General features: G+C 39.4%; 1 protein-coding gene and 1 long non-coding RNA gene across 3 annotated transcripts in view; one reads left to right on the top strand and one right to left on the bottom strand.

Annotated features, from left to right (window-relative positions):
- The window catches only part of LOC106923590 (glucosidase 2 subunit beta-like), a 166,001-nt gene that overhangs the window by 98,423 nt on the left and 42,202 nt on the right, over positions 1–25,376 (bottom strand). For both annotated transcript variants that reach the window (XM_088016138.1, XM_088016139.1), the window contains exons 9-10: positions 18,968–19,054; positions 6,609–6,678 (exon numbers count right to left, since the gene is read on the bottom strand). In XM_088016138.1, the coding sequence (XP_087872264.1) occupies positions 6,609–6,678; positions 18,968–19,054 (157 nt within the window). The remainder of the gene's footprint in view (positions 1–6,608; positions 6,679–18,967; positions 19,055–25,376) is intronic.
- Positions 16,242–25,376, top strand: part of LOC148154083 (uncharacterized) — a 70,598-nt gene continuing 61,463 nt past the window's right edge. The window contains exon 1 of the long non-coding RNA XR_015766237.1: positions 16,242–16,924. This is a non-coding gene — a long non-coding RNA (uncharacterized LOC148154083). The remainder of the gene's footprint in view (positions 16,925–25,376) is intronic.

Genomic DNA, 25,376 nt, shown 5'->3' with positions numbered 1-25,376 from the left:
GCTCCGTGCCTTTCAGAGACAAAACTAAAATGGATCAAGAATTTCTGCAAGTTTCAAACTGTTCATATAGAGTAATGCTATCTTCTTAGTTCAATATTTGGTTTTGCTTTACCTCTGCTGGAAAGACTTCGTCGGCCCTGATCTTTTTTTTTTTTTTTGTAGATTGATAGAAATGTTAATTATTTTTTTCTATCTTTTTTCAAGTTTCCAAATTGAATTCCTAAATACGTTCATGAATAACTGGCTTGGATATTAAGCATTTTTAAAAATACTTACATTAAGTGCTAGTTCATTCTCTATTTAGCTCCAAGGCATTAGGTTATTTGAAGTTTTCAGTAACAAAAGATTACAAAGAAATGTGTCAGCTTTAATTTTGCTGTCAAAGTGCCCCCTATGTGTTATCTAACTTTCTTGAGCTCTTCCAAAGCTTTTTACACAGAAAGATCTTCTATGGAAAAATGACCATTACCGCTATTAAAACTAGCCTCCTTTGCTAGTTTTAGCTGTAAAAGGTACCACATTCCAATGTGAGAGACAAGAATAATTAAAATGCTGGCAATCACCTGTCTCTGTGGTTTGCTTTACTTTGGCTCTTTAGTTCTTTGGAAGTGTTGTTCCAGTGAAGTCTGACGGGCATATCTAATGAGAAGCTGTCTTGCCAACGGGCCAGTTTTGCAAAGCAAAATGAGACTTTATAATTATTTCTTCCAAGGATTTCTTGAACTGGTCCACAGTCGCTAATGCCAGAATATGGTCAAGATGGATATTACTGTGGTTGAATAAATAAAAGTGGGGCTGTGTAAATAGCTGAGAAAAATGAAAAGCCCCCAACTTTGTAGGGCGCTTCTTCTCCGACAACGCAACAGGAAATTTAATCTTGAAATCAATGGAACCAGTTTCTCCGTGTCACAACATTAACTTTTAGCAGACGTTACAATAAGGCCCCTCATCACAACAGATTAAGATTGCTCCAGTCTTCAGATCCGTAAGAACTGTACAAACCAGGTGTCAAATCTGGACAACGTTATATGCAATGCAATTGAGCAGCCAAGGGTGGCATGTTAAATTACTTGGACCACCGCTGGCCTGGAATGGGTGTGACCGGGATACAGCCTTGGAATGACACCTCCGTGTCCACTACTTTGTTAATTTGCTGACAACCAATCCACATCAGTGCATACAGGTCATATAAAATGGATTAAAAAAACTAACTTTTGCTTAATATGTTTTCCAAAAACGATGACACCCGGGAAGGTTTTGTGAATATTTAAAACGGTCAGAAAACTCTCAAACTGCACCAGTGACCAGTGAACGGCTTTCTTCATGAATCCCAGATGAAACACCATTCAAAATCTGACAGCTGTTGTGATTCAGTTTTATTCTGGAATTAAGACCAACTAGTTGTATATGAAGTTGAGATTTTTGATGCAATTTTTGTTTATATTTTGTAGAGGTCTATGGTATATCTTCTCCACTGATTGTACATCCTGAGCTGATCACCAGTCCATCAGTGGACCAACACAGAAACAGGAAACAATCCAAAGAAATTGTTTCAGAATCGCCAATTAATGTAATAATTGTTTTTGGACTATACCATAAAATCAGGGTGAATTATTCTTTACACTACTATTATCACTGCCTGAAACCGCTAATTTCACAAGTGATTTTTGCTATAGGCTGATGTATTTGTGTAATTTACATAATTTGAGTGATTCCAGTGGATACTGAAACATGACACTCTTAATAAAATCCTCTTCTTAAAGATACAACAATCAACACTGACAAAGCCGACACAAACAAAACAGACAACATGGCATTCCATTGACTGACCACAAGTTGGGTTTTTCTCTGGCTCAAGGCAAACTATTGTAGATCTGCCATTTGTCTGCTGAAGGTCAATCTTGACTAGTGCGCATTCAATGAACAGGAAATTGACGAAACCTGTGGTTCAACATAAGTCCATGGGTCAGTTTTGCCCTCGGGCCTCTGTTGGGGTTAATCTGGCTGTGGCAGTTCTTGTAAATACCACATCATCATCAGTGACTGGAACTGCCTCAGTGGCAGTGGAAGAGTTTTACCCCAACCTTTACCGTTGAGTCCCTATGGCCAAAAGTTAATTTCAGTGCTGAGAGCAAGATTCTTTTTGCTCCAAGACTTAATAGGACACATGATTTACGTGCATTTCTTCATTAAAATCAAAAGTGCAGTGGAAAATCTACAAATTCCAACATTCAAGTACCTGGTTACTAGACATGGGCTAGTTGCAAGTTATCACAGGGTTTCCGAAAGTTAACGACGAAAATCAAGCAATCACGGTAGAAGGTTTGTGCTTAATAATTACACCACACTGGTGACACAGCGTCAAGCCAATTGACATTCAGTAAAATTGCATTTTTTTATGCTATTTACTCATTTAAACAAAAAACAAAAATATCTCAAAACATTGGGCAAACTGATGCCCCAGTGAGTTCTTGCAGGCCATGGTTATTTGAGATAGGCTGCTAATGAACGAAAACAAAATTATATTTATTGGCACAAATATCTATCAGCCTGAGCTGAAAGATGAATAAATAATAATCTTTTTATACTGTTAGGTGTATACTGTTTGCAAATTCCAAAGATTTAATTAACGGTGCAGGAAAGCTAGAGGCAACACATCCCAAAACTCTGCATAACTTCAGTTGTTCTCTCAACAGGCCAGCACAGGCGGACTAAATGTGAAGGACACAGCATCTAGGAAATGAGCAAGAAATTGTCCGACACACCTCATTTCTTCAATTTAAAGAAAACCGGTAAAATGAGTTAGCGCTGGGCGCCTTTGTGTCTACACCGTAGGTCGGCGTCTCTGGCAGCCTCCTTTCAGTCTCTGAATCAGCAGGTCCCTTCGGTAAACAAGGCAGAGTGATTGTTGGATTTGCATATTCCTGAATAAATTATATTGCATTTGTGCGATAAGCACCACACTCCTGTTTAGTAGCTTTTCCACCTCCTTTTTATTGCCTCCAATTTCTCGCTTCCTCTCTCTCCCTCTCTCTCTCTCTGTGTGTGTACACCATTCACGAACAGTGCCATGAATTAACCCTGAACACGAGGGACCACGAAGAGAAACATGCTGCTCAAAATTCATGTTTTCTGCAGTCAGAAAGAAACATGCCATTGGCTCCCGGTGGGGTGAACACCTCCAAATACACGGACGTTTAATCAGGCTCGATAATGATGCAAACACGAGTCCGCCGCCAAGGACAAGGATGCTGACCACTCTCAGTGGTGAGGAGATGGGGGTAGATACCTTGAACCGAGAGGAGGTGGAGATTAAAGGCATCAGAGCTTCAGAGATGCAACATGTCGACGACAAAGAAAACTGGCAAGATAAGAGGAAGAGGGAAGCGTGACCCACTGAGGTTATTCAGACTCAGACAGGTTCATGAACATGTGTGCTTATTACTTTGCCCGGTGAAGCCGGGGAGGTGAGATTCTTGACATGAAAATATCCATAACCCATTTTTAATCAAGGGATTGCCGTGGTAAGAAACCCCAAAAATAAATTTCCAATGTTAAAACAACGTGAAGGACCTCAACCCTTACCCACACCATCAACATCAGCTGATGACTGCTTTTGTTTTTTTGTTGTTGTTCTCTCCCTGACTTTCCCTCCGTTTCTTAGGAGATTTGGGCTGGTGGTATTTTGGCTGTGAAAAGGAAACCGTCGGACGGCGGGGGCATGAATATTCCAAATGACTAATGTTGCACATGCTTATTTTTGACATATCTGGTTTCCTCGGGGAAATAAAACACTTCTAATGCAGGGGGACCATCTGTTATCTGTTGCTGGTGTTTCAGAGCAGGCGGATCCGCCGCACGCGTGCACATGCAAACACACACACACACACACGCCCAAAAATACACACAGGCGAACAGACACATATGTAGCACCACCAGCAGACAGATCGACACATTTCCACTCAGCGGGGAGGCATACGTACACATCGAGCAGCACGCACATGTACTAGCAGTACCATCCGCTGGGAGCTTGCACAACAGACAGGATCTAAACTCTTATACAAACTGAACACTCCTCTCGTTTTTTTTTTTTTATTCAGAATGTTTGTCAAATATGGTGTAAATCCTGGGCTATAGGTGACAGGGAATGCACTCACTTTTTATGTTCACCATAAATACCTGGCTCTGTCTCCTGGCAGCAGATGGAGCAGGATAATGTGCTGGTGGTGTGAAAAGGGAGAATAAACTGGCTGTATGAAAACAAAACACGATACACAGGAAACAGCTCTCTGCATCACATCTATATCGGGAGAAGCCTCCTTTCGAGGGCTGCACATTTCCCTGCAGCCTTCAAACTGAGGGTGCAGGGAAATGTGCGGGGGACGGGGGGGTATAGAAAAACGCCACTTCCATGAATTGATAACCTGTTTTATTCACCCAGCTTCCAGATATACGAAAAGTACTCCCGTTTGTGTGATTGAATATTTTTGAAAGGTAAATCCAAAGCAGAGCTTAGAACAGTATGCTTGAATATTTCTCACCAATGGGTAAATCTCTTAAATACGCGTCAGCCATTTTCCAGGTGAAATATCTTGAGCATACTTTGAGAATAAGCGCGTGACTATTCTTCAATCCTGCTTTGGACATACCTACTCCTTAGTTTATCTTATTATTCCTCTAGGATAAAGACGGTATAAAATGGAGTGATATATGTCATCGAAGATACTCTTCCATTGTCACAATTTCACATTCAAACATGCACCAATTTGTATTTATTTTTTTTGTGTAAGTACAGCAGCTACCAAACGTTTTTCCCCAAGAATTCCCTTCTTGCATTGCCAGAAAAGCTGTGCCCCAACTTGAATCTGCAATCATGCGTGATTGGATGCAAAATAGAAAACTCAGCTAATTGTAATTTCTTTATTGCCAGTGTAGTTCTCCCTTCTTTTCTTTTTTTTTAAAGAAAGGAGCCATCTTTATCATTTATACATCTGTTTAGGAATGATATGTTCCTGTTTTTATTGTAAGAATCACAAATTCTGCGATGTGCGCATTCTACGGATTCCATAAACACAGCCGGAAAAGAGGCAGGCTGGAAAAGCAGTAATGGGAGGATTTAAAATCAAATCTCAATCATTTATCTCGTATTTTCTATATGGGGAAAAACATAGTCGCAGTACCTCGGAGGTCTCTGGCTCCTCCCTTTGAGAGGAGCAACACACCTACAAATGCAGCCAATTCCCCCAGGTCGGACTCGACTGCATTAGCAGGGTTTTTACCTCAAAACTAAGGTGATCCAAATTCAATACGCACCTTATGAAACTTTAATTAGAACGGGTGTGCCAAATGTTTTTATGAATGCATAATTTACAAGGTCTACGCACTTTGGGTTACACTTCTCTAATCTCAAAGTTTTTGACTGTTTATGCAATAAAATATTTTGTCAAAAGCTGCGGAAAGGCCACAAAACTCACGGAGATTTGGTAATAAAAAGCTGTAAGCTGGTTGAGGTTAAAACACCAACATGGTTGTGTATTTCACTGAGAAAAAGGTCTTCTGCGTTTCCATCACCTCGCTTTCTGATCGGCTACAGGTCACATTCAGGCTGTGTTTTCAGGGAACACACAGCCACACACATCGCGATATCAGGCCGAGACGACCCAAGACGTTGAATATCCTCGATTTTAGCTTGGAACATTCCCACCAACATACTCCTGTGTGGAAAAGATCACTCAACACACCACACTCTGCAGAAATTATCATCTGAGAACCAACCAATAATTGGGGCATCCTTACGATTGTTGGAAAGAAAAAAATCGGAACAAAGATCTTGCGGTGTCAACTAGACGTAGGTCTTTTTTTTTCCGCCGTTGAATCATGAACACTGACATTACATCAACGAGCTCTCGGGAGTAATTTTGGTCGGCCAGCCAATCCTGGGAAGGTTCACCACAGTTCCACGTTTGTACATAATGGCTCTCGTTGTGGTTCGCTGTAACTCTTTTCACACGTGTAGATGTCAATGATTCTTCAGTTTAGATGTCAACCAGGCATGAACTACAAAATCTGGGTTGATCAAAGTAAATTTATGATTTAAACAAAAATAGCATTTTGTATGCAAGCTGGATTTCTCTGAAAAATGACATGCAACCAAATAAATATAACAGTTCATAGCACTCTATACCGTACACAACAGAACTTAATGTTGAACAAAATATGACTGATTTCTTAACATTTCAATCCACATAAAAGTGGTACAGTTATGCCAATATGAGGCACTTTAAAAATTAGTACTCATCCTTTAGAACTCTGGAGAAAGGCATAGAAAAATCCATATAATTAATATTACAAGAGTTTTTGAAAAGAACACTCACCTTGTGTGCTAAATGAATTCATGATCAATTGCTATATCTCAACCAAAGGACGAGTTGCGGTTGCATGGTTGCTATCAACTGCAATAACAGACAGGACCATATTTGTAATAGTAGGAAAAAGCTATGGCGTTGCACTGTAAGAGGATCTTTGATAAAAATAAAGAAAGACATTCTACAATAGGGATCAAAGAAAATGTGTGTGCGCGAAGACAGTGGTGAGGTTTAATAACTTACCTCTGTCAGCTGCCTTTAAGTGAGTATCTTCACTCATGAGACCACCTGGGGCACTGTGGGCGTCTTTGATCTGCGAGCACAATGGAGGCAGAGAGGGTGAGAAAGCAAGGTCAAAGATCTGCACACTTACCAGACCTTGGATATCACCTGCGTTATTGCATAAAGCGACATGGAAACAAGCACATCTCGAGTTTGTGTGTGTGTGAGAGAGAGAGAGAGACGGTAAGAGACTTTTAGTTTTTCATCTTTTTTTTATTTTCAAAGATCCTTTCAGCTCAAGTCCACGACTCTAATACGCGCCTCCCAGCAGACGCTGACGACACTTGATGTTTCGAAGTACAAGGCGTCTCTCGCTGAGCTCCAGGAGCCTCTCTCTCTCAGGAGCCTTTTCGAAAGACAGTTTAATGATGAAAGACAACATGCTTGGATGCTTGTGTTCTGTTTTTAGGTCGCGGGGGAAATCCAGGCAAAGCCAAAACAATTTCAGCTCTTTAATTTCCCTTTAAAAGACGCCACAATTTATTTTAAAAGTCACACTCTGATTCTGTGGCTCGTGGAAGTTGTTAGCGCCGATAATCACCTCCCGGAGTAAATATTGACTGCTAAGCCGCAGCTTAGCAGTAAAGGATACACTTGATAAAAAGTAAGATGTTCATCTGTAGCCAGTTTTTTCTCTCTCTCCCTTAGATTATAAAATGTTTATTTTTCTTCATGCGTCCTCCTTTTTGATGCTCGTAGGAACAAAAGAGAGAGAAAAAAAAAGCTTCCTATAGGAGACTCTAGCGGTGAGGACATCTCAACATGAAAAGAGCGCTACATATGGGGAAGAGGAAATGTGGGTTTGATTTGATAAGCTGTCACACGCCGCATGCTGTCATCTTCTCCTCTATGGGAAAAACAAGACTGTAAACTCAACTGTGCAAGTGAGAGGTGTCACCAAATGCAATGTGACTCACTGCTTCTGACGGGAACAAAAAACCTGCTTAAGATCACTTTGACTTTTCATGTGGTGTTTGCAGTTTGGATTCTCTTTCTGACAGACTGGACTGAAGCCAGAGGCAACCGCCGAAGGAAAAGAGCATCAGTCCTGACACGCGTTCGAAAGCAATCGGGTGAAACGATTCTTCTGCCTTAAATTAAAAGCTTTCATGGTCCTTTTGTGGAAACAAGACTACAGTGTCTTCCAAAGATGCTCAAATCCATCCGACTTTTTTTTTTCCTATGTTTGTTGCATTACGACCACAAAATTCAATGCGTTTTACAGCACTTCGTTGAAGTGAGAAGCCTTCAAAACGATTGAAACTACATTGAATCAGTCGCATGCTGGAGGCTTTTTGCACATTTTTACTTGGGGGAGGGGGGGAATCGACAAACACAACATGTACTGTTACTTATCTATACGTCATTTACTTTTTAAATATTTTTCAGCTCAGATATGCATTCACTCAGAAAAATTATGCTACGTCCAGTAAACGCTCGTCAGCAGACGAGGAAACGAGTTTAGAAAAATACCAAACCGCATTTTTATAATCAAAAAACCTTGGCTTTTTAAAATTTAGATCAAAATTTGCCACGTTTGTGGCTACAAGTAAGAAATTTGACTTAGGTTTCCATTGCGTGCATTATAAAGTATAGTCACAAACGGCAAACCTAAATATGTCAAAAACACTTAGCAAGTCAGGACTTGAGGGATGGGTAAGGACACGTGTAGTATTTACAAGAAAAAGTGTGTGCAGTACATTTTTTGTTACACACGCATGCATACATGCATACATGCATACATGCATGCATACATACATACATACATACATGCACATAAAAAGAGGGAAGCCTTACTGTGCTAGTGCAAATATGCTTATTTGTTTCCAGCTAAGTTAGCTGTCAACCCTGGCTGTGAGATTTTCATTGTGTTCAGCAGACGGCTTGCCTGGGGACTGAAACTGTCTCGGTGTAGGCTAGGTTTTGACATTAGCATTCTATATCCCCAACCTGAGGCTAAAAGCCTAAATAACCTGTTACCAGGATGTGTCGTGTCGACAGATATATTAGCTGACCTTTCAATGGCCCTGGACGTATACAGGACACGAACAGAGGCGATGTCAGTCCCGATGAGCCTCTCTGCAGACCTAATTGCTTGTTGCAGTTTGGAGCTGTCCTGTTTTGTGGATGAGTCAAACCGCAGGACAGATTGTATGATGGCAAGTGTAGAGGATAAACAGTTGTTTAGTCAACAGGATTTGCATGTGTATTCACACTTGCACAAAAAGTCTGAAGTCATGAACTCTGGATGTAAAACGGACCAAATGTGTCAGGTGTGAAAGCAGCCTAAGTTTCTGCAGGATGCAGGTTCTCCTGAAGTCTCCATTGTCTTTAGCAGATTTAGCCTCGAGTGATTCCGACTACATCAGCGGACCAGCCGATTTCACCTGCTGTTTGTATGCAGACTCATTACTGCATGCAAACCTAATCCATGCCGATTAGAGAGGCGTCGTCTCCAAACTTCAGGAGTTTCACGAACACCCTGAAGAAGAAAACTTTTGCATGGTGTGTTTGCATTACAGACACAGATTCACTAGGGGAGGAAAAAAAAAAAACACTTTAAAACCTGTTCTTATTCCACCTACATTTTCATGTCCCGTCTTTGTTCTCGTTCGTGTTTGTTCAGGAGAGAAACTGGCAGCGTGTAAAGCCACGAAGAAGCCAAACACGGCGCTCTCACAAATCAGTCAACACAAGTAAAAAGAAGCTTGCTCTTGAAAAACCGCCTGCCTTTGAAGGATCTTTATTCACCGTTCCCCAGCTGCCCGACAGTGAGCGAGCGCTTAGACACACAATGGACACACCGTGGGTATTTGTCCATCGAGAGCAGGGCCCCCACAAATGAAAAGAGGGACACGCAGACCCAGGAAGTGGCTAATTAATTGACAAGCAGAAATTTCTGAATTTGTAATGATCAAACAGACTTCATTTTGTTCCCCCCACCACCATCCTTGCCAACCCATCCTCCCAGGCGACTTTCTTTAGAGACTAATCTTATAAATACAGCCCTAATCAAAATAAATGACTAAAACCTCTAAGGGAGTTGAGGGCTATACACAGTTACATCAGAGGAACTGATGCAATTTAAACAGCCGCCTGTGAGCCACCAACTCAGGGTTCAAAATCACAGCGAATACTTACTTATGTAATACTTCCAGCCCCGTTTTTGTTGTTGTTGCTCAGTTTGGCAGACCTACATTCATGACAGCCAAGTAGGAGAGACACAGCTTCCTCTCTGTCAGTATTTTTTTTTGCTGAATTCCCACAGCAGTGTGCTCAGCTGGTGTGTCACATTTTACAGACTTTCTTCTGGTTTTAATGTGTCTATTCTATTCTTGTGTCTGAGCGCACTTTTCTTGTATGTTCTCTGCAGATTTGGACATCTGTAAGGTTGACCAAGCAGTGAAGTGATCAAAGAAATGCGTTTCCATGAGATGTCTCCTGCTTCTGCTATTTTTCTTTTTGTTGCAATTATGTTTCACAGCAGCAGACGAATTTAAATAGCAGAAATAGAAACCCAAAAACCTCATCACCCACGTTTGCCAATTTTTTTATTTATTTTTTTGCATGGAATGAACTCAGTTGAAAGCTGCTTTTTTTATATATCTACTCAGGTTACCAGACATTAAAACCTGTATGACCTCAAGCATTTCAGTTCAACAACACATAAGAAATACTGGAAGAAATCTCCACAGAGAAATGCATAGCTCTAGATTTCTTCCTCCCGTTTCGAAATACGAAAGGTTTTCGATTTTTCAAAACTCTAACAGGAAGAAACATTCTGGTCTACAGCAGGTTTCTGAGAATAAATGTGGTGAAATATACTTTCAATCTGTCCCGTGTTTGATGGGTATGTTTCAGCCACGAAACGCCACAGAACAGATTGCGCAGACTGTGCAGCCATAACTCTCAGCAGCTCTCCGATTTAAAGGAAAGTCGTTTACAGATGTTTAACTCGCAGACTTGAGCTGCGCCGACGTCAAAATTTAGTTTTCACGTTTATGGAGCTGCGTTTATTATGCAGAAGAACAGAAATTCATGGCGACAGAAGCAGAAGCACAATATGTGCAGAACACAAAGAATCTATTTTGCCTCGTGACACTGCTGCTAATGCAAACTGAAGCAGACTGTGACATTTTTTGGAGGCCTCTGCTGAGGTTCAGCTCTTGGACAGGAGGGCAGAGTGGAAGGCGAGCGCTCATCCAGTCTCTGGAGTTCAAGATTTTAGGGGGGAAAAAAATACATTCTGTAAGCATCACCAGCAAAGCGAGTTAGTGTAGAGAGGTCCTTAGGAGCTTTCCAAAATGTGACAAGTAGGTTTTTGTGACAGGCAAATCACAAGCAAGTTCAGCCTGAAGAAAAAAATATATACACATTTTCTTATTCTAAAACCCAAAAAGACTTCTGATCTGATGATCTTTTTTTTTTTTTTTTCGAAAAGCAGAAAGGTTCTTTACGCAGCAATTCCAGTTGCATTTTAAATCAAAATATCAGTTCAAGTTACACTTCTGCTTTGCAAAAAAAAAAAATTATTTTAGCCTAATGTACTATACAGAATGTTTTTTTATAACCCTAGACGATAATAGAAAAGTTGTTACATAGCAGCAGCTGCATGACCAACTGCTGAGAAGGAAGCAAGCTGGCCGACTTGTTGCTTGCGATCCCAAGCTGCAAGTCTTGCTCATGTCGTAGAGCATGTAGACGAAGGTTACCCTTAGCAGGAAAAGATAATGTGTATTTGCAGAAAATTTGAAGGCATATTAGTAAAAGTGTAAGGAATTAAAGCTGAACAGTGTGGAACAGAACTTTCACCGTCGTTTTCCCATTACAACTGAGCACCAGCTCTATGTGGGTTGGGTAGCCTTAACTAGTGTTAAGGCTACAGATTTAAGTCAGGACAGTCTCTTCCACAGACCCCAAAATCCTAAAATCAGTTCATTAGTATGAAAACTCAATATTAGAAGTTGCTTCATTTTGGCTTTTTTGAGAAATAACAGAACCAATGACAAGTGATTAATCATGCAGTAGAACAGCCTGGTGTCAACTGGATGCCTTTAGCAACAACAAGAAAAAAAGAGAAATATCTTGGAGTTTTTATTCATTCTGTTCAACTTGGTCATGTTTGAGATTAGATCAAGGCGGCACAGACGGTGTGTGGTGGTACCAGTGTGCAATATGCGTGCCTGAGAGACGGCGTGTGTCCTCTGCAAGAGGTAAAATAATGACAGGCGAGAACGGATGGCTGGTGACGCTGTGACGAGGAAAGCGCCACATATTTTTGGCCTCAGGCTGGGCAGCTGCGAGAAAATTCTCCTCTCTCTCTCTCTCTGTCTCTCACCCCCCGCCCCGTTTTCCTTGGTTCGCTCCCCTGCTTTCCCACCATCCCCGTTCTACCCCCCCAACCACCCCACATCTGCGACACTGTTCAAACAGAGGACAAAGATGCCCCGAGTAGTTTTCCTCTTCTAATCCCATACACGGCTGCCGGCGCTCTCCTCTTCTGTATCTCGAACTCGCAGCGAGAGCAGTGACAGCGTGAAGCGCGGTGGGTTTTTAAGGAGTCGGTCTTTTGATTAATTTTAAATGCTCTTAAAACAAAATCCCTTTTTTCAAAGAGCGAAGTTGTTCCCATCTTTTACAACATGATATCCGGCTTCGTTGATACAGCAGTTAAAATTCTGTTTGATATTGAGGGAGTAAGAGTGGTAAATACAGCTGAACGCTTGGTATCGTTAACCAAAGCACCACATCTCTTAGAAGGCTTAGTTTAGATGTCTCACCTCGAAAGACCCCAGCTCGAACCTAAAAGAGCAACTTTTTTGCACCCAAAGACTGAACATTTTGCCCAATCTTTTTTTTTTTTTTGCAAACATTACCATCAAGATTCAGGTTTTCAGCTCACAAAATCTTGATTGGATTCAGCTCTTGACTTTGACTGGGCCATTTTAACACATGCATATGCGTTCGTCTAAACCGTCGTTGCTCTGGTTGCATGTTTACTCCACCTTGCTGTCATCTGAGTGAAGCTCTGGATCCGTTACTGATCCAACCTACAGATCCAGCAAGTGTCACTCTCAAAAACAACAAAAACCTCAGAAAAAAAATAAGTCTACAGCTAAATCTCGGCTTAATCTCAACTTTTTGTCTCCTTATGTTAGAACTACACACTTTGCACTTCTGGGCTCTCTAGCCATTGTACTTGTGGAGGAGAATGAGTTGCTGGTTGCCTCATGTTTTAATCTTGCGAAATATGAAGTTGTGTATTTTTTGCTCAAGTTTTTTTTTTTTTTTTTGACTGCATCTAAAACATTTGATGGTCTTGTGATCATGCTCTAATATGTTAGCATTTTCAAGAGTGGTGAAAAAAACAGCTTAAAAAGTTTTTCACCGTTTTTGGTCCGCTTTAGAAAATGTTTGATAACTTACTTTGAATGCCTTCTGTTAGGCTGCTGGATGGGGAAAAAAATGCATTTAACTATACTATTTGTTTTTCTTACAAAAGGGGAAAAAAAGAAAAAAGTTTACTACCTTCATAGTTCAAATAAGAGTCAATAAAGGTTTTGTTTTGTTTTGTTTTTTTATGAGAAAACCGTCTCATTTTCCCTGCACCCAGGCAGGAAAAGTGGATGGCTATGGGCGGTGAGAAAATCAGCAGCTTGTGTGACGCTGTCACACTTTTGGGTCATGCCAGTTGGCGTCCTCAATGTGCAACAGCGGTGCGATCCAGACACAGCAGTGACAAGAAAGTAAGAGAACAGAAGGGGAGAACGTGGCAGCCAAGGACTACCGGCTTTAACATCAAACGAATGTTGTCACAACAGAGCCACCCTTTTAGCTGCGACACCATTCAGCTGCTCGTCACACAGAGCACGAGGCGAGGCGGAAAAGTCAGGCAAGCACAATGTTTATTAAATGAAAGAGCACGCAGCACTGCAGCAGCGATGGCGGTGAAGTGCCGCGTTGTCAAACGTTCATAAAAACACAAAAAAAGCACGGAAAGACAGTGTTTTCTCAACCCTCCATGAAATTGAATGTTGGGGTAGGGAATGAAGTGTAGCTTCTAATCACAGCAAAGACAATCAACGAAGCGCGCGCTTGAGAAATGTGACATATGGAGGCTGAGGCCTCAGAGCTGAGTGACACTGACGGAAACAACAAAAGTAATTATTTAGAGGTCTTGTTTTATGATGTGTGAGTTTACAGCATGTCGCTGACACGGGCAGCTGGGAGAAGACGATGGATGAAGCCGTCATTAGGTTCAACGTATTAAAAATAATTTTAATTTGCTTAGTGTTGCAGTAATAAGTGTTGACGCTTTTTACTTTCATAGTCAGTGTTAGCATAAGTTGGGGTTTTTTTTTAAGTCAGCATCCCCACAAAAATTTCTGCTCTGTTTTGACTTTCTATTTTCTATGCATTTCTTTCTTTTTTTTAAATAATGAGAAAGACGCATGTTTGAGATGTTACCTTAAAACTGTATCCACAAGTGTGACTCTATTTTGTTTTGCGATTTAACCCGCCAGAAAACTAGAAAAGTCATCTGGGCTGGCCTGAATTGTTTAAGTGACCTTCCTTTATATAAACTTTTGAATTGAGAGAAACATTAAAACCTCTATAAACATTAAGCAAATAAAAAAATATCTTGATATCGCTACAGAACCTAAAGTAGGAAGAGCTTAGTTTGATTTAAAGTGACAGACACAAAAAAAAAAACAGTTGTGTCTTTTTAATATTTCCACTGTATATCGTTAAAAAAAAAAAAAAAAAGAAATCGGACCCAGTATTATATAATTCACACTGGTACACAAGGACGAATTAACTTTAAATGAACAAGTTGCAATCTGCAAGATAAATATGATCTGTTTCCTGGTCGTTCAAGCCTCTGCAAAAGAATATTAGCAAAATAACAATCAATTCTAACTGTGCAATGCTGCCAAAAGAAACAAACATGCATTAAGCTTCAGCATGATCCTCAAAGTGAATAAATTGTTTTATTTATTGCCATAAATGCTGCAGTCTGTGGACCAAAAAGCAGATTTCCACCCATATGCTGGCATTTTAACTAACAGTATCAGATGCATGGGCAGAAGTTCTGTGGTCACACTAAAATTTAAAGCAGCAGCTAAGTGAACAGCAGCCAGACTAAACCAGGCTAAGAGAGTGTGACAGAAGGGAAACAGGATGGCAAAAAAAAAAAAGAGTAGGACTGTCATGAAGACAAACCAAAAAGAAAGGTTATCTCCGAGCAGACGCTACAACCAGGGGGGCCTGTCAGTCGTCATCGCGTGCCACTCTCTCCGCTCGACTCGTTGAAACCGAGGCAATGTTCCCCATAAAATATTCACCAAAGTTGTTTTTACTTAAAAAGGAAGGGCGAGAGGGTGGCGGGGATGGGGGCGGGGGGGAGAAAATGTGCTGTGATAGATATTTGGAATGTCCCACAAAGGCTGTGGATGTCAGGTTTGCTTAAGGCCTCTGTGAGGGTGAGACAGCAAAACAGCAGGGGGTCCATTAAATGTTCACACAAATGCACTATGAACAGTGCATCAGTCTCCGCTGCCAAAAGCTCCCGCGCAGTCCCAAATAGACGCTTCTAATTCCAGTCCACCCTCAGGAAAATTCCAAAGCTTTTACTTTTAATGACTCTTGCTTTTCTAAAATATGGCTGCTGATATTTTTGGTAGGAGACACTTTACATAAATTTAGGAAGCCAAGTGAGTCCGATGGAGCGTGAGGATTACCCTGCCTACAGGATGACGCCTGCAGGCAGCTGACATAAGGGTTTTTCCACCTGCCAACAAGGTTGTTGTCCATGTCGTCCCGCCTCGGCTAGGGTTGCAACTTCTCTAAAATTTTTGCACTCTGATGCTATCCATAATAGTCGACACTTCATGCCATTTTTGATGCAACTTGGTTAGAAGGCCCAAGGTTCTGTCTGGATAAGAGGAAACCATATGATTAATTACAATCATAACTTTCTTAACTATAAGGCTAAATAAATAAGTAGGGGAGAATTGAGCCCTCATTTAGGAGGATGTGTGTCACTTTCATGTTTGGTAAAAAAAAAAAAAGGTAATTAGTGTAACTGTTAACATCCTTTATGGAAGTGTGCACCTTTTATTTAATTACTGCTCTATCTTTAGCACTGTCCGTTTCCATTTGTCCATCAGTTTGCTACTGATGAAAAATAAATGTTACTGCTGACATTTATTAGCGCTCGTTCTATACTAAAATAAACTGCCTTTCTAAACAAACATCCATCTGGCGCCTAAAAAATATATTTTGGGCAAATAAGAATAAGTTAGTTTGTATTGATTTTGATGCAATAACTCATTTTGTTAGTGTCAATTTAATCAAAAGATTTTTCTTTTTTTATATATATATAACTAACCTTTAAAACAACACAACTAGCAAAATCAGCAACTGGCTGATATTCACTCTTAAATCATATGAAAGTAGTAACAAGTGGACTTTTTTTTTTTTTTTGCTTTATCTCTATTCTTCAAATAATGACAATGTGGAGCCTGTTTTGTGAGGAGCCTGGTAAAGTCACCATATTCTTTTTTTTTTCTGCCATTACATTATATATGCTGTCAATTAGCAACATTCCCAAAGCCTTTAAATGTCCAATTCAAAGTCTTAAACTTTGTAGCTGGTAACAAAACACACAAATCCAAAACAACAGAAAAAGCAAAGATGGCGGAAAACAGAACCTCCTTGATTAAGAGGTTTGACTGAGCAGTACAAATCCCTATATCTTTCAGTTTTTATTACCTGTAACCGAGGTCAGCCAAAAACAAGCAATTTCTCTGACCGAGCGGAAGAGGGTCGGCTTTTCTCTAACTAGGAAGAAGTGAAATAATTAGTTCCTAATTAAGACATTGGACGACTCGTTTATTTTCCCTCCTCACAGACAGCTCCGTCTCGACCTTTCTCTCCCGTTGCCAGGATGTGCATTGTGTATGGGAGCGGAGCGCTAAGAAAACACGCCATTAGCTGCTGTAGCTACCGTGTCAGGTTTCAACCCGACACAATAACACCCAGTCCCTTTGTGTCAGCGTGAAAAGGTCAGCTCCGTCACTGGTCTCGAAGCGGTGCGGCCTGCATCACGCTCTTTCCCCGATCTGCGGTTTTGATTTTTGCCATCTTGAGGAAATAAAAGGACGGGGTCCCCACTCAACGCTAAACCCGGAACGTGACTGGAAGACGTCGGCTGCAGCCGAGGCGCTTGATTACTCGCTGAACGAAGAGAGCGAGACGTACAAAAACGCCTCATTGTGAGTTCACAACCTCTTGACAAACAAGTGTCTCTGATGATTGAGTGTCACCGGCAGCTTCCAATAACAAAGTACTTGTGGGGTCATTTGTAGCCGTTCTGCGTATAAAGCTGACGATTGACTTCCTCACGTCAGCATAAAGAACTGCTATAATCAAGTAATTTTGTTTTTATCCACTCAACGGACAGTTTATTGGGTACATCTTGCGAGTACCGAGTTAGACGCATTTTCCCCTCGGAAATGTTTCAATTCTTCGTGGAGGAGATGCAGCAACATATCTAATATTCTAAGAACCAGACTTATTGTTGCTTGTAAATAACACTGTGCGCAGTCTTTGTAGTCTGAAGAATGAACCTAATCATTAAAGCACTTTTATGCTCCACAACCACGGACCTAAAAAAACAATGTTTCATTCCCAACAAGACTTCTTGTTTTTTCATGAAGATTGCTTGAAGTTATTAAATTAATTTTCTTCACAAAACTTAAAAAAACAACAATCCATTGCATATTTGGTTGACTTTTTTCCCCATTGCCTCCAACTTTGCCTCTTGTGTCTTGTTTCACAAACATGTTTCAGTGCAGGATAGTATATTCCACAACTCGGAGTCCAATCAAAAAAAAAAAAAAAAAAAAAAAAAGACACTTTTAGGTTTGTTTCTATGTTCATTTAAAACACAAAAAGAAGCAATGGAGCATATAAATTATTTTTTATTACAAGCTTCTTAGACCAAATGTTAGAACTTCTAGCAACATCTGTAGAAACAAAATCATTTTATTGTTGCTCCACGTTTTTTTTTTTTTTTTAATAGTGTGTTTTTATTAAAAGATGGGGCGCGGGAGTTTTTCCTTACGATTCATATTCTGTGAAGCAGCACAAAGATAAGCCTGGCATATGGTGAAATCTAATCGGATCCCCAATGTTTCTTTCTTTTTTTTTTTTTTTTGTCTATGGAAATGACTAGCTACTTATCGTCAGACTCAGTTATTTGTGCAGATTCTCGTCGTGGCTTAGTGAAGGGACTCAATCACTGCTGCCCAGCGATAGGCCTCACTTTCGCCTTGTTCCCGTCTCATCTTTTTATCTGAAGGAGCGGAAATGAAAGGATGGTATCTCTGTTCGGGAGATGGAGAGAAACGAGCAGCGTTTTGTTTTTTTGTTTTTTTTTCATTCTTTGGCTGTTGGGTGCATATATATATAAAACATTGTTTATAATTTTGTGTTCAGAAAGAAATGCTAGTGCTTTAGGAAGTGAGAGCAGATTAAGCGAAGCAAAATACGGTAATTTATGTTGTGACATCTAGAGGAGTAATGAAGCTTTTAAACTTCTGATGCAAACGGGGAGTAGTTTGAGAGAGTTGTGTTGTACAAACAAGCACTTTTTTTCCTGAGTCGCTGAATTTCGGCAGTGAAATCTCTGAAACGACACTTCTTATACGTTTGCTGTGAACATTTACAGCTTTTCTCACGCCGTTTCATTGAATTTTTAAATACCATCAAGTCAACACGTGATCCCTGTCAAGAATAACTCATGCATTGATAAAGATATGCTGAAATACTGAGCTCACGTCAACTCTAGGATCAGAGGAATGTTACAGCCATTGTACTTCAGTAATATTTCCATTTAACGGCTTGATGTTTTGATTTTAGCATGGTTGAAATTTGACAACAAATATATCGTTTCCTGAATATTTTAAGCTGTTCACCTCAGAGGGCTTTCAGGTGCTTATTTATTAGCTACTCATTTAGGACGATTGTGCTGCTGTTGTAAAGTCATCAGTGAAAACTGTGAATATCTTTATTCCCCATTGAGTAAAAGTGAACATTTTTTCTTGAGCTTTTGCTTCTCCAATATTAGATTTTTCTTGCACAGTTAATGTGAACCAGTAACAAATCAATAAACTGGAATAAAATTTCACTTTTTGAGCATTTGCATACTGTCAAAATGCAAGAGAACTTCACGTTTGTTCAATCCAACAAAGAACCAATCAAATGGAAACATTTGATGAAATATGAAAGACCGAGATAAACGTGTTGGATCTTACCTTGTAGCCATCGCCTCGTATTAGGACGTCCCAGAGGGTGTTTTGAAACTTGCTCAGATCCATTTGGTGGCCTCCGCCCAGCAAAGTCTGGTTGTGAAAGTACAAAATAAAAACTGTTAAATAAAAACAAGAATCGGAGATTCTTGTCCATTGATGGACAAGAATCTCTTTAACCTCACCTACTGCAGTAATTTACAGTCAGTGTATGCAGTTTAAAGTCAGTGTCCTGCAAAACTATTCATTCCTCATGAATTATCTCTTTAAATACCCAAATAAACATACATAAAAAACATACATTAAAAAAAAAAACATACATTACATAACTGATAAACTCTCCAGTTAACATCAATTCTGCTCTACCTTCTCAAATGTCCTTCTCTTTAAACATACCTTTAGAGCCCCAAGGTGAACTTTAACCGTATAGAAAGCAAACTATTAATCAAGACGAGTGTTTCTGCAGTAATAGTCAGCATCTTTTAATTCACCAGAGGACATGCGTATCATTCTTCCTGTCTCGACACAAACGGTTTTCCGCAGGGGGAAAAGAACTGACAAGCAAATTAATCTGCGGCCTTTAGCCAGCTGAAATAGAAGTCACTCAGGCGGCGTGCATCGGTAGATGCACATCAGTCTCAGGGTGGCGTGGAAGCACATGCATAACAGAGAAACTAACATTTTAAGAAAATGTAACACTGCTGCACACTGAGGGGTGCGGGGAAGGATGGAAACAGGAACAGTTTTCAGAGTTTATTCATTGGAAACAGTGACACCTGGAAGCCATTCTGGGAGTTATACATCACAGCAGGCACTGACCTTTAGATACCACGCACAATTAGGCTAAGCTAATAAACACAACTGTGGATTTGGACATGTAGACTCGAAGGCAGGTCCACTGAATCATCACAAACTTAAATGGCATCAAGTTCCTGTGTGCCTCTCAGTCAAAGACAAACTGAAATTGGATGTTAAAGAAAAAAAACAAAACAAAACACTGAGCTGAACAGAACAGGAGTGTCGCTCGGAGCTAATGTTCACTTTTTTTGGAGGATGTGGTTGTGAATTCTTGAAAGCAGCCCCTTCATCCCCTCCGATATAATCTTTGTGGAGGTTGCACAGAGATGCCGTGGTTTCACATCCTCACAGCATGTGTGTCCGTATCATAGATGTTCATAAGTCATTCTTTCCCTGTCCAAGTCAATTTTAAAGCCACATTCTGCTGAAACCAAGCCACAGTAGGAAATACTAACTATGCCATGCCTCAATTGACAGGAAAACTGCTAAGGAAAATGAAATCCCAAAAATAATCTAAGTTAATGTACAGAACTCTGAAATAAATTTGTCTGATTGTTTTAAGATGGGGCACTTGAAGAAAAACTGGCAGCATCAGTACCCAGAAAGCTTTTATTACACTAATGCTGCAATCCAGCTTATAATACACCAAAAACAAAGACAATCATGAATGCAACATTTTCCTAAGAGGCAACACAGCCTACAGTGAAAAACACGCGATCCACTACTATGAAACTCAGAGGTAGTGTTGAGGATCAAAGATGATTTGGGCAAAATGAGCGCAGCAAGTATCAGTAAATAATTGAGAAACATTTCTGGTCATTAACCTGGATCATCATGACAATGATCCAAAACACGAAAGTCATGCCAACTTGTTTTAGATGCGGTGGAAGTCAAAACATAAAGGTTGTCATGTGACCATAGCAGTCTCTTAAACTCAGTAGGTTTGAAGCACATTAGCTAAATCTGAAAAGTGCGGCTCAGACAGGAAAACCCAGGAATAAACAAGAAATGGAAAGTTTTTTTTTTTTCCCCCAAAGAGAATGGGAGTATTTAACAAATAAGATCTATATCATAGAATGCAAACTGTCACTAATGTTAAAATGGTACATAAAAGGTAAGGACTGAACTATGTGCAACTTAGTCTACTTTCAGCTACAATGATTTAGAAAAAAAGCAACCAATGTTGTTTAATAATAAATCTCTTCAATCGATCACTAATAATGATTGAAATAAAGTTTTTTTTTGTGTGTATTATCATTTATGATCTCTGAAAAATAAAATTTTCCAGAGTAAGAAAACTTGAGAGCACAATTGTACCTGATAACTTACATGTTGGGTAGATAAAACAGATAGATGGAGCTGTAGATATGATGGAGGTTTTCTACTCCCTAAATGCTGAATACATCAGTAAAAAAAACAAAAACAAAACAAAAACAACCACTTTGTTCTTGCTGCTGTAAATGAGATAAATAAGGCCGACATTTTTACTAACTTTAATATTAACGCCTGAAACCCAACACTTAAAAAAAAAAAGAAAAATGTATTTACAGAGATTTTGAAACTTGTTTCAAATACATTGGACATGTTGTTTTTACCTGTTATTGATGTTCAGGGTATCCTTTCTATCACAGGTCTATTACATTTAAATTTCTTTGCACTATGTTTGCCATTTTGAAATTGATGTGCCAAGCTGCATGTACCTTCTGCCTGCAGAACAAATTTACCTACGAGTATAAATAAAACAACCTCAACCTCAGGTGATAAGGGGAGAGATATCAACAAAAAATTACATGTTGGACTAAATGTGTTTTTCTCATTTCAAAGAAGCACAACAACTCTATTTACTTTGATTTTTTTTCTGATGTGCTACCGTTAACATTGCTTTTAATAAATCTCACCATTAAATGATTTAATTAATATCACTGGCTTGACAGTTTTGTTTTTTTTCTTTTTTCTTGGCATCAGGCATATTGAAATCTTCTTTTGGACCATAACTAAACTGTTCATGATACTTATTTAGCAGGTTTTTGAAATAAATCTTTATTTGCTCAATCTGTTGGGTTCCAATCAAAAATATCTGACAGTATCTAGAGCAGGTGGCGATAATGTTAACGCAAATTAGTTCAAAATCGAAACGGTCTTGATTGTGACTAAAGCAGCGCTAAGCTAAAGATTCTTACAAAATAATTATAAAAAAAAAAAAACAACAACATTTTAACAGGAGTTGTTTGCAGGATTCTTGCAGGTTTCAACAACTTAAATTGGAGATCTTTTAAAGACTTTATTTCAACAAAGAAAACTTTTTCTTACCAATTTAATTATCAAAGAAAATTCAGGTTTATAAAAAAATGATTAAATGGCAACACTTCATTTGAAGGGGTGTGCATAAGACTGACATAAACATGACATAACACCTGCCATGAACATAGAAGTCTTTATGAATGTTTATGACAGATGTCATTCGGTAAATAATGACACTTTTAATGCAAAGTTGCTCTAAAAGTTGCATTGAAAGTCCATTAAAAATGCCAACTTTGCATTAAATTACCATAATTTACAAAATCATGCAAAGTTGGCACTTTTAATGGACTTTTAATGCAACTTTTAGAGCAACTTTGCATTAAAAGTGTCACTATTTACCGAATGACATCTGTCATAAACATTCATAAAGACGTCTTTATGTTCATGACAGATGTTATGTCATGTTTATGACAGTGTCATGTCAGTCTTACCCCTTCAAATAAAGTGTTACCGATTAAATTATCTCAGTATTAAACAGCCATCTTCCTAATCCAAATAACCATCCCAACACAACACTAATATATATCTGCATAAAACTTCACCCTTCATGAGCCCCGACTCTGAGCTCATCCCCTTTAGCACCGATCTCAATTTCAAGTTCAGGGGTTTTGGAGTTTGGTTTTTCTTTGTACAAAGTGACAGAGAGTAAAATGGGCCTTAGATGATGTGGGGAAAAAATAAAATAAAATGAGGGCATCAATTTAGAGACTGGAAGAGGACAAGAAGGCACTAGAGTGAATGTGGCTTTTACTTTCCCACTTTTCTCTCCTCTTAGCCTCTCCTGAATCCTCTTTTAAACAATTTGCTCCTGCAGTTCAGTCGTCCTGCTTTTTTTCCCCCTTCTTCTTCAAAATAACACTAAAAATTTGATGCTGATTGAGTGTTGTTTTATTCAAACTTTTAGAAATGGCTCCAGCTCCTATTCCGCCTTCTTTCGTATTGTGAGTAGCTGTATGCATTAATAATTTTGCTAAATTAAGAGTTTAATATATATTTTAAAGCGACGGTCTGCAGAATGCATTTCTTCTAATTGTCAGGCCATGCCTTAACACCCTTAGCTCTAAAAACAAACATTTGACAAGAGTTCATTTCAAGACTTTTCATACCGTCTTGCTCACACAGTGCGACATGTTAGCATCCTTTGAAGCTACAGAGTTGGAGAACCATATAAATCATTATATTCTATAATATTCCCCAATTCAAATACAAATATAACAAAATCAGTAAACAAACTTAATAAACTGAATACACTTCACTGTCTAAAATAAATTGTTTGTTTGAATAGATGTAACTCGACGCGTGAAAACGGTTCCGAGGAACGAGCTCGACACTTCGTAGTGTCAAACTAACACAGAAGCAGATAAAACATTATGCAAAGACACTGCCTGACAGGAGACGAAAGATCAAATAACATGGTTACATATTGAGAGATATGTTATTTGATAGATCCAGATAGCTCCAGAGGCACAGCTGCACAAATATCACTTATATCTACCTGGCATGAGAATATTGGGTTTCCAGTCTGTTATGAAATGTATCACCTTGCAAATATGTGGAAACAGCACAAACAAAGAGATGAGACATCTATTACCATGAGCCCACACAAGTGAAAATATTATGTCTCCCACACAGTATTGGTATAAGAGCACAGACTGCAGAGGAGAAGCACACACTTTACTCTAATTCCCCTGTCTCAGGAATTAAAGCCAGTCTGAAAGTCCCTTATGCTGTGTTCTTTTTAGTCACCAAACGGGGTTCGCACAGTCAGAGCTTTTGGCACTAGATGGTGAAATCTATTTTTGTGAAACAATCTGGGGAAAAATAGGTGATCTTTAGTCACGGGTGTGTGGTTGTTTAGTGTGAAAAGCTCACCAACAGCCAATGTAGACTACTGACAGGTGAACTACGGCGCACTTTAAGGAGAAGCAACGGATTAATGGAAAGATCGGGTGCTGTGCTGGCTGCTGCTTTTAATTGTCGGTCTTTCTGTCAACGCCGTCTATTTATCCTCGTCTCTCTACTTTATTGTCTGGGAAAAGATTCTTAACTTCAACTGGCCTTATTTTTCTGATTATTTCAACATGCAACTCTCTGGAAGCAAGCCAAGGTCCTCAAGTCACAAATTTTCTTTGGAGTATCTGTTCTAACGAGCATTTTGGACATTCGACCAACTAAGTTGATTAAGATTTACATTAAGAGACATTCCAGACATTAAAAAGAACTAATAAAATAGCAGATAATCAATATTACTGGACACTACTCAAAATGTTCTGGTCCGAAGAAGAAGCAGAGCCTAAACGTGTTCTGACCTTCACCTGTGTCTCACCTACGAGATTTGGATCGTGGCAGACAGAACAAGATCTGGGATATAAAATGCTGAAATGAGCTTTTTCCCCAGAGTGGCTGGACTCAGGCTTAGAGATGAGGTGAGGAGCTCCGTCATCTGAAGGGAGATTTAAGCAGAGCTGCTGGTTCCCCCTCATCAAAAGGAGTTGGTTGAGGTGACTGGACCCCTTACTGTGGAGGGTTTGGGGGGCATGGTCAACGAAAAGTTTTAAAGAGTGTTTCTTAAACCAGGAAAACAAAAAAGAAATGATTTCAATTCAAGTCTTATGGTAAAATGAAAATACTGCACTTGAGATTTAGATCCGTATTACAGTGAATTTCTCCATAATGTTCCTAAACAATGATGAAGATCTTCTTCAAGAGACCATCATAGAAAAACCACAAACTTCTTTATACCTGCTTAAATTGCAGGATTACAATTGAAAGAGAAACAGGCCCACAGCATCACAAAACTTTGTTCATATTTTTTTTTTCTTTGTTTTTTAGATTTTAATAACCCCGTTTTTGAGCCAAATAAAATAAGACCAGACAACTCCTCGAAACTTACTAATGCATTAGAGATTTTTACAAGCAAAATCATTATGTACAGTAATTATTACTGAAGTGTCCTTTGAATGAGCTAATGGTGATAAGCCACATAATCATCTTGCAATGTGCTGATTAGGCCACCTAAGGCAAAGTAATTATGTAAAAGCTAATCAAACTTAATACTCTGAAAGCTTTTTGGACATTTTCACTTAATCTGATGTGGAATAAGTGAGGTTGACAGTTTGTTCCTGCAACTTTCTTTGCGTATTAAAGCTGCCGTGTGTGTGTGTGTGTGTGTGTGTGTGTGTGTGTGTGTGTGTGTGTGTGTGTGTGTGTGTGTGTGTGTTTCCAGGGCACGCGAGATAATTAGTTTGACCATGTAAAAGACAACCGTTACCGAGACTTGACTTGAAAATATAAAATTTTAAATGCAACATTGCAT

The sequence above is a fragment of the Poecilia mexicana genome, unplaced genomic scaffold (genome assembly GCF_051168715.1).
Source record: "Poecilia mexicana isolate PSO_F unplaced genomic scaffold, ASM5116871v1 scaffold_18, whole genome shotgun sequence".
Taxonomy (NCBI): Eukaryota; Metazoa; Chordata; class Actinopteri; order Cyprinodontiformes; family Poeciliidae; genus Poecilia; species Poecilia mexicana.
This window is presented reverse-complemented; position numbering and strand designations above follow the sequence as displayed.